At 40.9% G+C, this 11,333-nt stretch overlaps 1 protein-coding gene across 1 annotated transcript in view; it reads left to right on the top strand.

Moving 5' to 3' along the window:
* Nucleotides 1-3,692, top strand: part of LOC137358240 (XK-related protein 6-like) — a 738,669-nt gene extending 734,977 nt beyond the window's left edge. Inside the window, exon 4 of the mRNA XM_068024135.1 lies at nt 1,165-3,692. Within this exon, the coding sequence (XP_067880236.1) occupies nt 1,165-2,129 (965 nt within the window). The 3' untranslated portion in view covers nt 2,130-3,692. The remainder of the gene's footprint in view (nt 1-1,164) is intronic.
* Nucleotides 3,693-11,333: the final 7,641 nt, after the last annotated feature.

Here is an 11,333-nt window from a genome sequence, read left to right on the forward strand (position 1 = left end):
TTATTGGATCCAAATTCAAAATCCATTTGACAGAAGTTACCAAAATGCTGTTTTGTATTGATATTAATATGATAAATTGAGATTAGTATGAAGATGTTATGATATTCCAATTTAAACCAAGACTGTTTCTTTCAGAGAACTTATATAAAGAATAATAGCTACTTGGATGGAATTAGAGTGCTTTAGCCTAATCTAAGGATTCAGATGATGTCATGAATCATATGATTGTTGTTCACATAGTTGAGCTATGTTGTCTGAATTCTGCAATTAAATGACAGTCTTGAAATCACGTTCTTGTATTTTAGTATCTTCATAGGACAAGCTATTTCAAATTTGTATTTAATTTGGGGTCCATTTTTGTACCAATACAAGTTATCACGGCTGCCACCAGGATGCTTCATATCAATAGTACATGTGATATTCATATTTCAGGATAATGGTGTGGCATAATAACTGTAAGTTTCTTAAGAAATAACCTTCAGTTCATTACCTGTAATTTGGATGACCAGTTTGAAATGCATATTTCATAGCACTGTTCAGTTTTACTTTCTTCAAGTCACAATAACTGCTCTAGGACTATCAGAGTTCATCATGACTTCACAACGCAGCTTCACCAAATACAATACAAAGACTACAAAGTTTTAATTTTCAAATCTGTATACTTTTTTAAATACAATATTTAATTAAAACATTTTACAAATTCTGATACAAGCAATATGTGTAATGGGAAGTTTAAAGTCATTATTATTCTCTGATAAAGATCTGCGTAACTCAGTTCCAACTGCCATGTATAAGTTCGGTCCCATCCTCTCCAGTAAAATGTAGCATATGTTTCCATCTTTTCATAAACTACTATTGAGATACAGATCTAGTGCTATTGGGTTTGTTAAGAAAACCTTTAAGCTGTTGAAAAGAATAGAGCAGATGAGATGGGTTTATATGTTATGAGGCAATTTCACTCAGGCCAAGAAAGTTGCATTTGCCAAAAACACAGCATATTGACTGGTCTAAGGCAATCTCATGTTTATTAATGTAAATTTATATTTCTAGGTTTGTGTACAGGTTTTCTTATGGTTCCACCCTTTATCATAAGGTTCACTTGAACCAAAGAGAATTTAATACTGTAATTATTATTATAACCATGTTTTCTCTCTGTCATGCCAGGTTTGTCCTCTATGGCCTCCCTGATGTCCCTTGCCTGGGTGCTAGCTTCATACCACAAATTGCTGCGGGACTCCAGGGATGACAAAAAAAGCATGAGCTACAGAGGTGCCCTAATCCACATCTTTTGGCGTTTGTTTACCATATCATCCAGGGTCATTTCGTTTGCATTGTTTGCTTCTATTTTTCAGTTATATTTTGGAATATTTGTAGTTGTGCACTGGTGTGCCATGGCATTCTGGATCATTCATGGAGGAACAGATTTCTGCATGTCCAAGTGGGAGGAAATTTTGTTCAATATGGTGGTAGGGATCGTGTACATATTCTGCTGGTTTAATGTCAAAGAAGGCCGGACACGATATCGAATGTTTGCCTATTATACTGTAATCTTGACTGAAAATGCTGCCTTGACTTTTCTTTGGTATCTTTACAGAGATCCCACAACCACTGACTTTTATGCCATAACCGCACTGTGTACAGTTTTTGTTAGTTTTGTTGCTGGGGCAGCATTCATGTTCCTGTATTATGGTTTACTTCATCCCATGGGACCACGGACAAAAATCCTTGCCAGTTCTTGCTGCGCTGAACTGCTCTGGGGGATCCCTCTGCCTCCAGAGATGGAGGCCATGGCAGCAACGCCAGCAGCACCTAGAGGATCCCAAACCACACCAACTAGAGTGGCAGGTGATCAGGAGGAGGAGGATGCAGCAGAAACCTGCCTGCCTGTATTCCAAGTGCGACCCACAGTGCCACTTACACCATCAGGCCGACCCTACCTACCGGAGGGACCAATCATCAAGATTGACATGCCAAGGAAAAGATATCCTGCCTGGGATGCCCACTTTGTAGACAGAAGGCTGAGGAGAACTGTTAATATATTACAGTATGTAACTCCCACATCTGTAGGTATTAGGTATAGAGATGGACCACTTGTATATGAGCTGCTGCAGTACGAATCTTCACTTTAAAGCTTCACCCATTGAAACTGACAAAGAAGTAATTATGTTTACGTCAGGCACTCAGACACTCTCATACAACTCCCAAAACACAAAGCTCACAGATATGTTTTCCTTTTCCTGGTAGCTGTCTGTATATAAAGATATTCTATATGTTTTGTAAGTAACAAAAAAAGTGAAAAAAATCTTTTTACACAGCAAGATACAGTATTTATACTGTATATTTAATGGTAGAAGTCTTCATTAAGAATTTCCAACAGTTATTAAAGAAAAGTCACAAATACCGGTGCATACATACATACAGACACAGATACCGCATACATAACACATATACATACACTCAATTTATCTGTATGCAGAGCATTTAAGGACTGGTGGTAGGTGGGACTGAAAAAGCAAATCATACAACATCAATTAACAAGAAAACTAATATGTGGTGCAATTTTAAATCCCTTTCAGGGTTTATGTGAGCTTGTGGAGTTTTTTCAGTTCCACAATCCCATCCTTGGCAAAAAAAATTATGTTTCTAAGTAAATACTATATGTTTCTTTGTGTACGTGAGCTTTTTATTCAAGTAATAACAATCTGTTATTACCGTTCAAGGTGCAACCATATGTCAAGTACAGCGCATCAGATCCTTGACATATAGTTTTTCTTTTTTAACTGAAATATTGCTGTTTGTTTTTGTAATTTACAGAGTGCTTTTTTAATTTAAATAGTTGCAGAAAATTTATCAATTTTATAACTTGCAGCATGGGAAAAACTGGAGTTTTTCTTTACCTGAATATACCTGATTAATTGGTTACAATCACATGAACCACAGTGTTACATAACAGGTTTTTATACATGTTAAATCTATTAAAACTGTCTGCCATACACGGACAGGCCAAAATACTCTGGCCAAAGCCATATGGTGAGATTCAATAAGCCAATTTACAACCTACAACAGCCTAGCTTTCTTTTTAGCCCTTGTGTGCCTAATCAGGCCTTTGCATGAGGAACGTGCATGCAAACTTCTGGAAAAGGGTTACTCTTATGACTTCCTTGTGCAGCTCAGGTGTATTCTGGTGCAGAGATTCCCAGATAGCTTTGACTTAGGTGACCTAAAGGCTTCCTTGGATAATGTGGATACAGATTTTACTACTATGAAGCAATGTCTAAAATGACAATTATTACAATGCTATTCACTGTGCAGGAAAGATACAGCTTAGATATTTGGGTATATACTGCTTTGTTTTTAGTATAACTAAATGGACATAATAGTTTTGTTGGATATGTCAAAATAGTCTAACCTAATGAAATTATCCATGAAGCAAACAGGCTTCAGACCTCACAGGGTACTTCATTTCACACATAAGAAAGAGATGAGAATGTTTAACAAAAGCTTGTTCACATTGTCATCCATCCTGAGTTCCAAGCAATGTGACATGATAGAATTTCTGCAAACTCATTTAAACCATTTTCGGTTTGTTTTCCACCAAAACTATCCCTCTCCCTTTATCATATAATTCAGATAACCAATAAATTGAACAAGGTTTAATTATCCACACAATTTTCTTTTCAATCTGTTCCAGTAAAGGCCATCACACTATGCAGTGTAGTAGTTCATCCACTGTGTTTGTTTTATCAAACGGTCGATGTTTTATAGTTCTAACCAACCTATTGCAATATCAGTATTTTGTAACAGTTTCACCTGCTGTCCATTTTATGAGGCATGCAGTGATCAAGTACTGAGCAGAACTACTTGGGCTACGCCATAGTTTGTCAATTGCAAATTAAATATGTGGCATTAGGTAAAGGTGAACAGTATTTAGTGCATCCCATTGCTTTCCATAATAGGTAACTTCAAGCACCCATTCTGTTCTTTATATCTTAAAAAGCCAAATCATTGAATCACTGATTCCACAAAGAAACTGATTGCATACTTATATAAGGGATGTTGTTCCAGATCTTGTGAGATGATTGTATTCGTGCATATGTCCAGTGGAAAAATACACTGGCCGGGATTTTAGGGGCCCCCCTGAGGCGGGGTCGGTGTCAGGGGATGGGATGGAGATTTGCAATGGGTAGCGGGGTGGGGGGGGGGCAGGGTGCGGGGCTGAGGACCCATCGTCTCCCATCACCCAGCAATCGCCCCAAGGACGGGATAGGCCGATGGTGGCCTTCCTGCCCAGAGGCCAATTGAGGCCCTTAAGTAACCTATTAAGGGCCAATTAAGGGCCTCCTCCCAACGCTGCTGGGATCATGCCAGCGTCTGGTGGGGGAGGGGGGCCTCCACCGCACAGGGAGGATGCCTTGTAAAATGAGGTGCCCTCCCTGTGGGCTTGTGGGGGGCAAGTCCTTCCTTTGTGGCCAATTTATGGCCCACAGAGGAACCCCACTGGGAACAACTTCACCTGCCAGAACCCCCTGGACTAAATGACCACATACTTCACCCCCCCTCGCCGGGGCATTCCAGACTGGCCCCGGTGATCCCACCTCACCTACCTCGGTTCCACTGTTGGACTTTGATCCGAGGCCTCTGCAGTACCAGCAATGGCCACTGGTGACACTGCCAATACTGCTGAGGTGCTGGCCCTCTAATTGGCTGGCAGCTCTTGGAGACGGGATCCCCATCCCTTTGAAGCCTTTAAAGGGATGGGGATCCTGCCTCCTAAAACTTTGACTCAAAAAGACCAGTGGATCGCTACGGGGGTGCACGAAAAGGCAGATGGGGGGGGGATCCCCCCACCTGTTCAGCCCAGCACCAGGAGCCCTGCCTCTAGCACAAAGTCCAGCCAGCCATATTTATGAAAATACATATACTGCATACTGCCCAATCAGTAATGTTTCCATGATATACTTAAGTTTTGAATATGTTTTGTTTGTAAACCACAATGTTATTCATCTAATTAACAACAACGAGATGGATTCTACAGGCCCAAATGGTGGACCGCACACTCAGGCTGCATGTCGCGGAGCTGCCGTGATCCTAAACGCGGTGGCTCATTAGCATGCCCGGGTCGGCTGCCGCCCCCCCCACCCAATAACGTGGAGGGTTTGGGTGAGCCATCCCTGGCCACTGTGCAGGCGCTGGTGCCATTTTTAAAGGGGTTTGAGCCCCATAATGACCGTTTCAAATCTTAAAGGAAAATTGCATTTAAAAGTATTAAAACAATTTTTAAAATCTTTCCGTCCCCTCGCCCACCGCACCCTCCCCCCAATAGCCTTACGTTTAATTCCTTGTCCACTTATCCCCCAAAATACTTACCTTGACTATGTGACCTTCCCACCCCCCACAACATTCACAAACTCTAACTCTCAACCCCTTCCCACCAACTCCCCAACCAATCCAAAGAGTTTGACCCCGCTCCCCTACACCCGCACTTAGAAAAGTACCTCCTCCCCCTTCCCCACAGGAATCGCACCTTGTTTCCCCAGACGGGGATCCGAAGGCGCGTCGATGCCGGCCACCAGGATGAAGATCTCAACCTGCTATCTGAATCGCAGCGGCCTGCATGTTAATGAATGGTAAGTGCCCATCTGAATATTGTAATGTGAGTCCCGTCACCGAGCAGCAGGGGGACCAACACGAGGCCTCACGGCCGAGATCGGGACAGTTCCTGCCAGCCTCGAGGTTGGTGGCGGGCCTCATCCGGAGCGATCTTTGTGCCCCTTCCCCACCCCACCACCGTTCCCAACATCGAGGGCTCTATAAAATTCAGCCTAATGACATTGAACATTACAGCACAGAAACAGGCTGTTCAGTCCATCAAGCTGATGAGTATGTTTAAACGATTGGTAATGCTTTTGCTGTGATTGCTTAAAATTAATTCTCATGCATATTTCCATTTCCATATTACACTGCTGCATTAACAATTTTTCATTATAACTGTGTAATTTCCCATTCAATGCATTTTTCATTTAAATTTTATTTTACCTGAGGCTATTCCAAGTTCTTAATATACATGTACAGAACTATATAATATAGCAACTGAAATATAGGTAACTATAAAGTAACTCCATGTTATCCTCCAAGATTATCCCTTTCCATTACTGCTGACAATGTGTATGCTTCTAATTGTAGGCCATCATCAATTATAGCATTACACCGTTCAATGTGATGGAAAATAGCCGATGACATTTAATAAGGAAGTAATGTAATTGAATGCATGATTTAAAAATTACCTTAACTACCATTTCACCTGATGATCAGAAGTCACACCTGGCAACTATTTCTATTCCAGAAAGATGTTTTCCCTTATGGATTCCAATAATTTTTCCAGCAGTTGGCATGGCAAGACCATTTGCTTCCAGCCACTTACTATGGACTAATACATTGCAGCACTGAAGAAGGCAATTGGCCCATTGGGCCTTTGCTGGTGTGAGCTTTTCAATTGAAGCTATCTACATTAATCCCATTTCTTAGCCCTTTCCTGTATCCCTTTATAGTCTTCTGTGTTAAATATTTTCCAATTCCCTTTACATTATGACACAGTCTCTGCCTAAATAGCCATTTGGAGTATATAATTCTAATACTGGGCTGAAATTTATAGTAATCTGCAGAGAGCGAAAGGGCTGCGTGTCGCGGAGCCGCTGCAATATTAAGTGCAGCGGCTCATTTAAATAGCCAGGGCGGACCACCCACCCCGATGATGTGGAGGGGGCAGGCTGTCCGTCCCTGGCAATGGCGTCAGCTGCCTTTGTGCAGGCGCAGACGTCATTTTTAAAGGGCTTCAAGCCCTACATTGCGACTTAAATTATTAAAGATATATTGACGTGAAATTGATTTTAAAAAATTAATGTTTCTTACACCTCTCTCACCCCACCCCCATAATCACTGAATTATTTACGTGCCCTCTCTCCCCCCAAAACCCTTACTTTGTGCAGCTGACCTTTCCCCCACAAAGTTCATAAGCTTTACACTTTACCCCTTCTCACCATCCCCTACATCAATCAAAGTACTTTCTTTTACCCTCCTCCTCCCCCCCCCCCCCCCACCGCACTGAAAAACTTACCTGCTCACCCCTCCCCACCAGTGTTCCGCCTCAGATCCCCAGACGGGGATCCGAAGGCGTGGGAGTGCTGGCCACCGGCACCAATATTGCACCGGGACAGAAGGCGCAGGTCTGATTAATTCATTAATTTTAATGGATTTAAATATGTTAATGGGTGCTCTGTCGCTGAGCGGCGGAGGGGCTTACACGAGGCCTCGCTACCACCAGCAAAATCGGGCCAGGCCTTCCTGGCCTCGAGGTCCGTGGCGGGCCTCCACCGGAGGCATTTTCCGGCACCCCCCCCACCACAATGCCACGACCCCTGACATTGAGGGGTCTGTAAAATTCGCCCCACTATCTTTCACTATTTAACCATTCAAAACCTTTCATCATTTTGAAAATCTTCATTAGATCAACCCTTAGCGTTCTCTGTTTTATGAGCCTTTCTTCATAACTATAACATAATTTCCCTGGAATTATTCGAATGATCTTTCCATGGCTGTAATATCCTTCCTACAATGTAGTGCTCAGAACTTCATTTGTGCCCTAACCAATATATTCAACATCACTGCCTTGCTTTTATTTTCAGTCCACTCATGTACGAAAACCAGATCCAATTTTCTTTTTAATTGTCTTTTTCATCTGCACTCTGTACTCATAGATCCTGCAGTTTTTCTACTCAAATAATTTTACTGCTTAAGGTGTATTTCCTTTCACTGTTCTTTCTCCAAAAATGTACTACTTCACATTTTTCGTTGTTTTGTACTGAAGCTACCATCCTGCTAACATGTCTATGTCCCCTTGCAAACTCCTCACTACTTGAAGGCCCCCTAATTTGATACGAGCAAATTTCAATATCATTCCTCTTGTGCCTACATCTAAATTATTCACATAAATGGAAAACTAACAGAACTCCCAGCATAGATCCCTAGGCACATGACTTATCATTTCCTGCAAATCTGAAAAACCATTAATAAATCCCCTACTTTTTGCTTTCTGCCTTTTAGTCTTTTTTTACATGAAGCTGCTATGTGTGAAATAATGGGCAGGATTTTAAAAGCTCGCCACCAATCTCAGCGACTCGCTTCAAAAATGGCAGTCCACCTGCATGGACCACTCATCGTAGAGTCGCTGCGATATACATCGCAGCGGCTCATTTAAATGGCCGGCGTGGACCACCCACCCTGATGACATGGAGGGGGCAGGCGGTCTGTCCCCAGCAATGGCGTCAGCAGCCTTTGTGCTGCTGCTGACGCCATTTTTAAAGGCTTTGAGCCCTATCATTACATTTAAATTTTTTAAGAGAAATGGGTTTTAAAAATTAAATTAACTGATCTAGCCCCTCGTCCACCACCACCCCATCCCCCCCCACAACTATAGATTTAATTCCTTGCCCTCTCCCTCTGCAAAATACTTACCTTGTGCACCTGACCATCCCCCCAAAAGTTCACAAACTTTAATCTTTACCCCTTTCCATCATCCCCTACACCAATCAAATCACTCTGACGCCACTCCCACTCACCCATCCCGCAATGAAAAACTTACCTGCTCGCCTCTCCTCACCAGTGTCCCACCTCGGATTCCCAGACATGTGATCGGGTAAGTAATTAATTCATTTATTTGCATTTTTTAAATATACAGATTTTGCTCTCATCACCGAGTGGTGGGGGGGTGCTGCCACGAGGCCTCGTTGCCGCCAGCAATATCAGGCTGGGCCTTCTTGGCATTGAGGACCGTGGCATTTGCCGGAGACATTTTCGGCCCCCCCCCCACTATAAGCCCCGAAGTCCGTTGGGGGGGGGGGGTGGTGCTGTAAAATCCAGCCCAATATGACTGATCTCCGCATTCATAACTATGTCATTTGATCTTTGCCAGGAAAATCCCCGAACATACTGGCCTGGATTTTGCAGTCTGCGGCAAAGCAAGAGCGTTCGCCACTGACCTCGAAGAAAGCTGCCCACAAAGATCTATTGATCTCTGTGGTGTGGTTTTTCCCTTTCCTGATGGCTGTTCAAATCCAAGTCAAGGGGAAATTTTGGCATGCAGCAGCAGTGATGTCAGCAAGCAGGTACAGAGCCAATCACATTGAAGTATTAATGCACAACAAACCAGGAAGTTAAAAGTGCTTAACATCCTTCATTTTTAGTTTAAATTTTCAGATAGTGGAATGAATAATTATAATTAGGTTAAGATTGAAGATAAAATAAAGATAAACAAACTTTTAAAAAAAGAAAAAAACTAAAAATATGGAATTTTTTTATCATTATGGAGAAATTTGACATTCCACAAATATGAAATTGGCTTTTCAGGACCACTGAGGGTGTTTAGCAGTAATTATGAAGTTGGTAAACCATTAAAAACCCAATTACATCTTATTCAACTTTTTCAACGGTTTCTTCAGCAAAACGATCAGCATAAGAGTAGAAGTTCTTGTCAATTCGATTGATTTCCATTAGGATTGCAGTCTCGGGGTATCTCAACATTTCACCCTCTGAAGAAGAGTAGAATTATTGACAGCACCTTCTGGATTCCCATGTTATTCTGCACACGTGGGAACTCCGGAAGTTGCTGTCAGTTTCATTAGAGTAATGACAGCAAACACTATCAGTTTTACTGTCATTAGCACTGCAAAATTCAGACCATTATATTGAACAATCAAGCTGATTCTAAGCCAATGTGATGACTGATAAGGCAGAAACCCACATCAGAGCAGTTTGCAGTGAATACAGTCAGAAATACAATTTTGATTCACTATTTTGAATGTTGTTTTAAGTTCAAGCATTTTTGTAGGTATCTTATGAAAGGTTGCAAGGATTCAGTAAACCACTTAGCATACTTTAATTGTAAAGTCTTATATATAGAAAGGGACATATTTTCACTCCACAGGAGACATTGTCTACAGCTGCCGTCCTTTTACAAGCAAATGAAGTGAGACAGATTAAGTTGATAATCCTGCTATATTTGTTTTTAAAGAGATTACATTGTCCCAGCCAAAAATTGGTGCCATCGTGCCAAAACAATAAGGTTCAGCAAACTGCTTTGTCTTGAATAAACTGTATCTTCTCTTCTGGTAAGAAATATGCATTGTGTAAGACACAGCTTGTTGCAATTTTTTTTAAAGTTCCTGTATGCCATTGTGTAATGTAGTGAAATATCTATCCACATTATTGAGGAATATTTTTTAATTCAGACTGTGGTGCACTGTTGTTTGCTGGGGAGTCTAATGAACTCAAGCAAGATGAAGCTTATCACTAACAAAAAACCTGCCTTTTAATTTCTGGACTGTCTAGCACAATAGTCATGATTCGTTATACTAGAATATTTGGTATGATATCTTTACGCAACTTTAGTAAGTTAACCCTTTGTGTACTGAGAAAATAGATCCACTTTCTTTTCCAATCTAAATACCACCTGCCCAATTGACAGTCAAAAAACCTATGTAATATTGAAAGTAATCTGTCATTTAGCTGAAAATGCACAATGAAAAGGTCTTTTCAGCACTCAAGGGGTTACAATAATTTAATTTAATTATATAATGCCAACGTCTATATTGCCTAGTGTGATTGGCTGACAGGCAAACTGAAAAGCATACCTTCCTTGAAACAGCAAATTGCAAGGGTGCTAAATTTTCAAACACACTAAATTGATGTACTTTTTTAATGACAGAAATAGTATGATTTATTTTTATAAACTGACGTTTAATGCTCTGAGGCATTATATAATAGTGGTAATGAACAATATGGTATGCATTATTGGTTGGTAAATTGCACTTTAAGATAACCTAACTGGCACGCATTACCAGCTGATAATCACCACATTTATGTTCCTTATCACTGAAACAAATTAGTATTTTGTGTCGTCATATTTCATCATATGTAATACTATTATATCTTTATATACACAAGAAAATGTGCTGCAGCATGATGTAAAAGATGCAAGCAACTCTAATTTTGCAGCAGTTGAAGGACCTAGTTAGTAAATCATGAATCATCCAAAGGGCTTTCAAGGTTAGCTAGTTGTCTAGTTCAACTATCATCTTAATCATAAAATATTACTAAATGTATTTGCTATTTTAGTTGATTTCGATAAAGCAGCAATAGCTTAGATTGTCTCCCTAGGAAACAAATGTATGAGAGATCATTTCTTAAATTAGTCAAAGACAGCAGATCAGGTTTAATGCTTTTTCAGTGACATCCAGTTGGAAATCTCTTTAACAGCAGTGGGCCAAAGCCAAACACTT

This window comes from Heterodontus francisci, chromosome 3 (assembly GCF_036365525.1).
Source record: "Heterodontus francisci isolate sHetFra1 chromosome 3, sHetFra1.hap1, whole genome shotgun sequence".
NCBI classification, from domain to species: Eukaryota; Metazoa; Chordata; class Chondrichthyes; order Heterodontiformes; family Heterodontidae; genus Heterodontus; species Heterodontus francisci.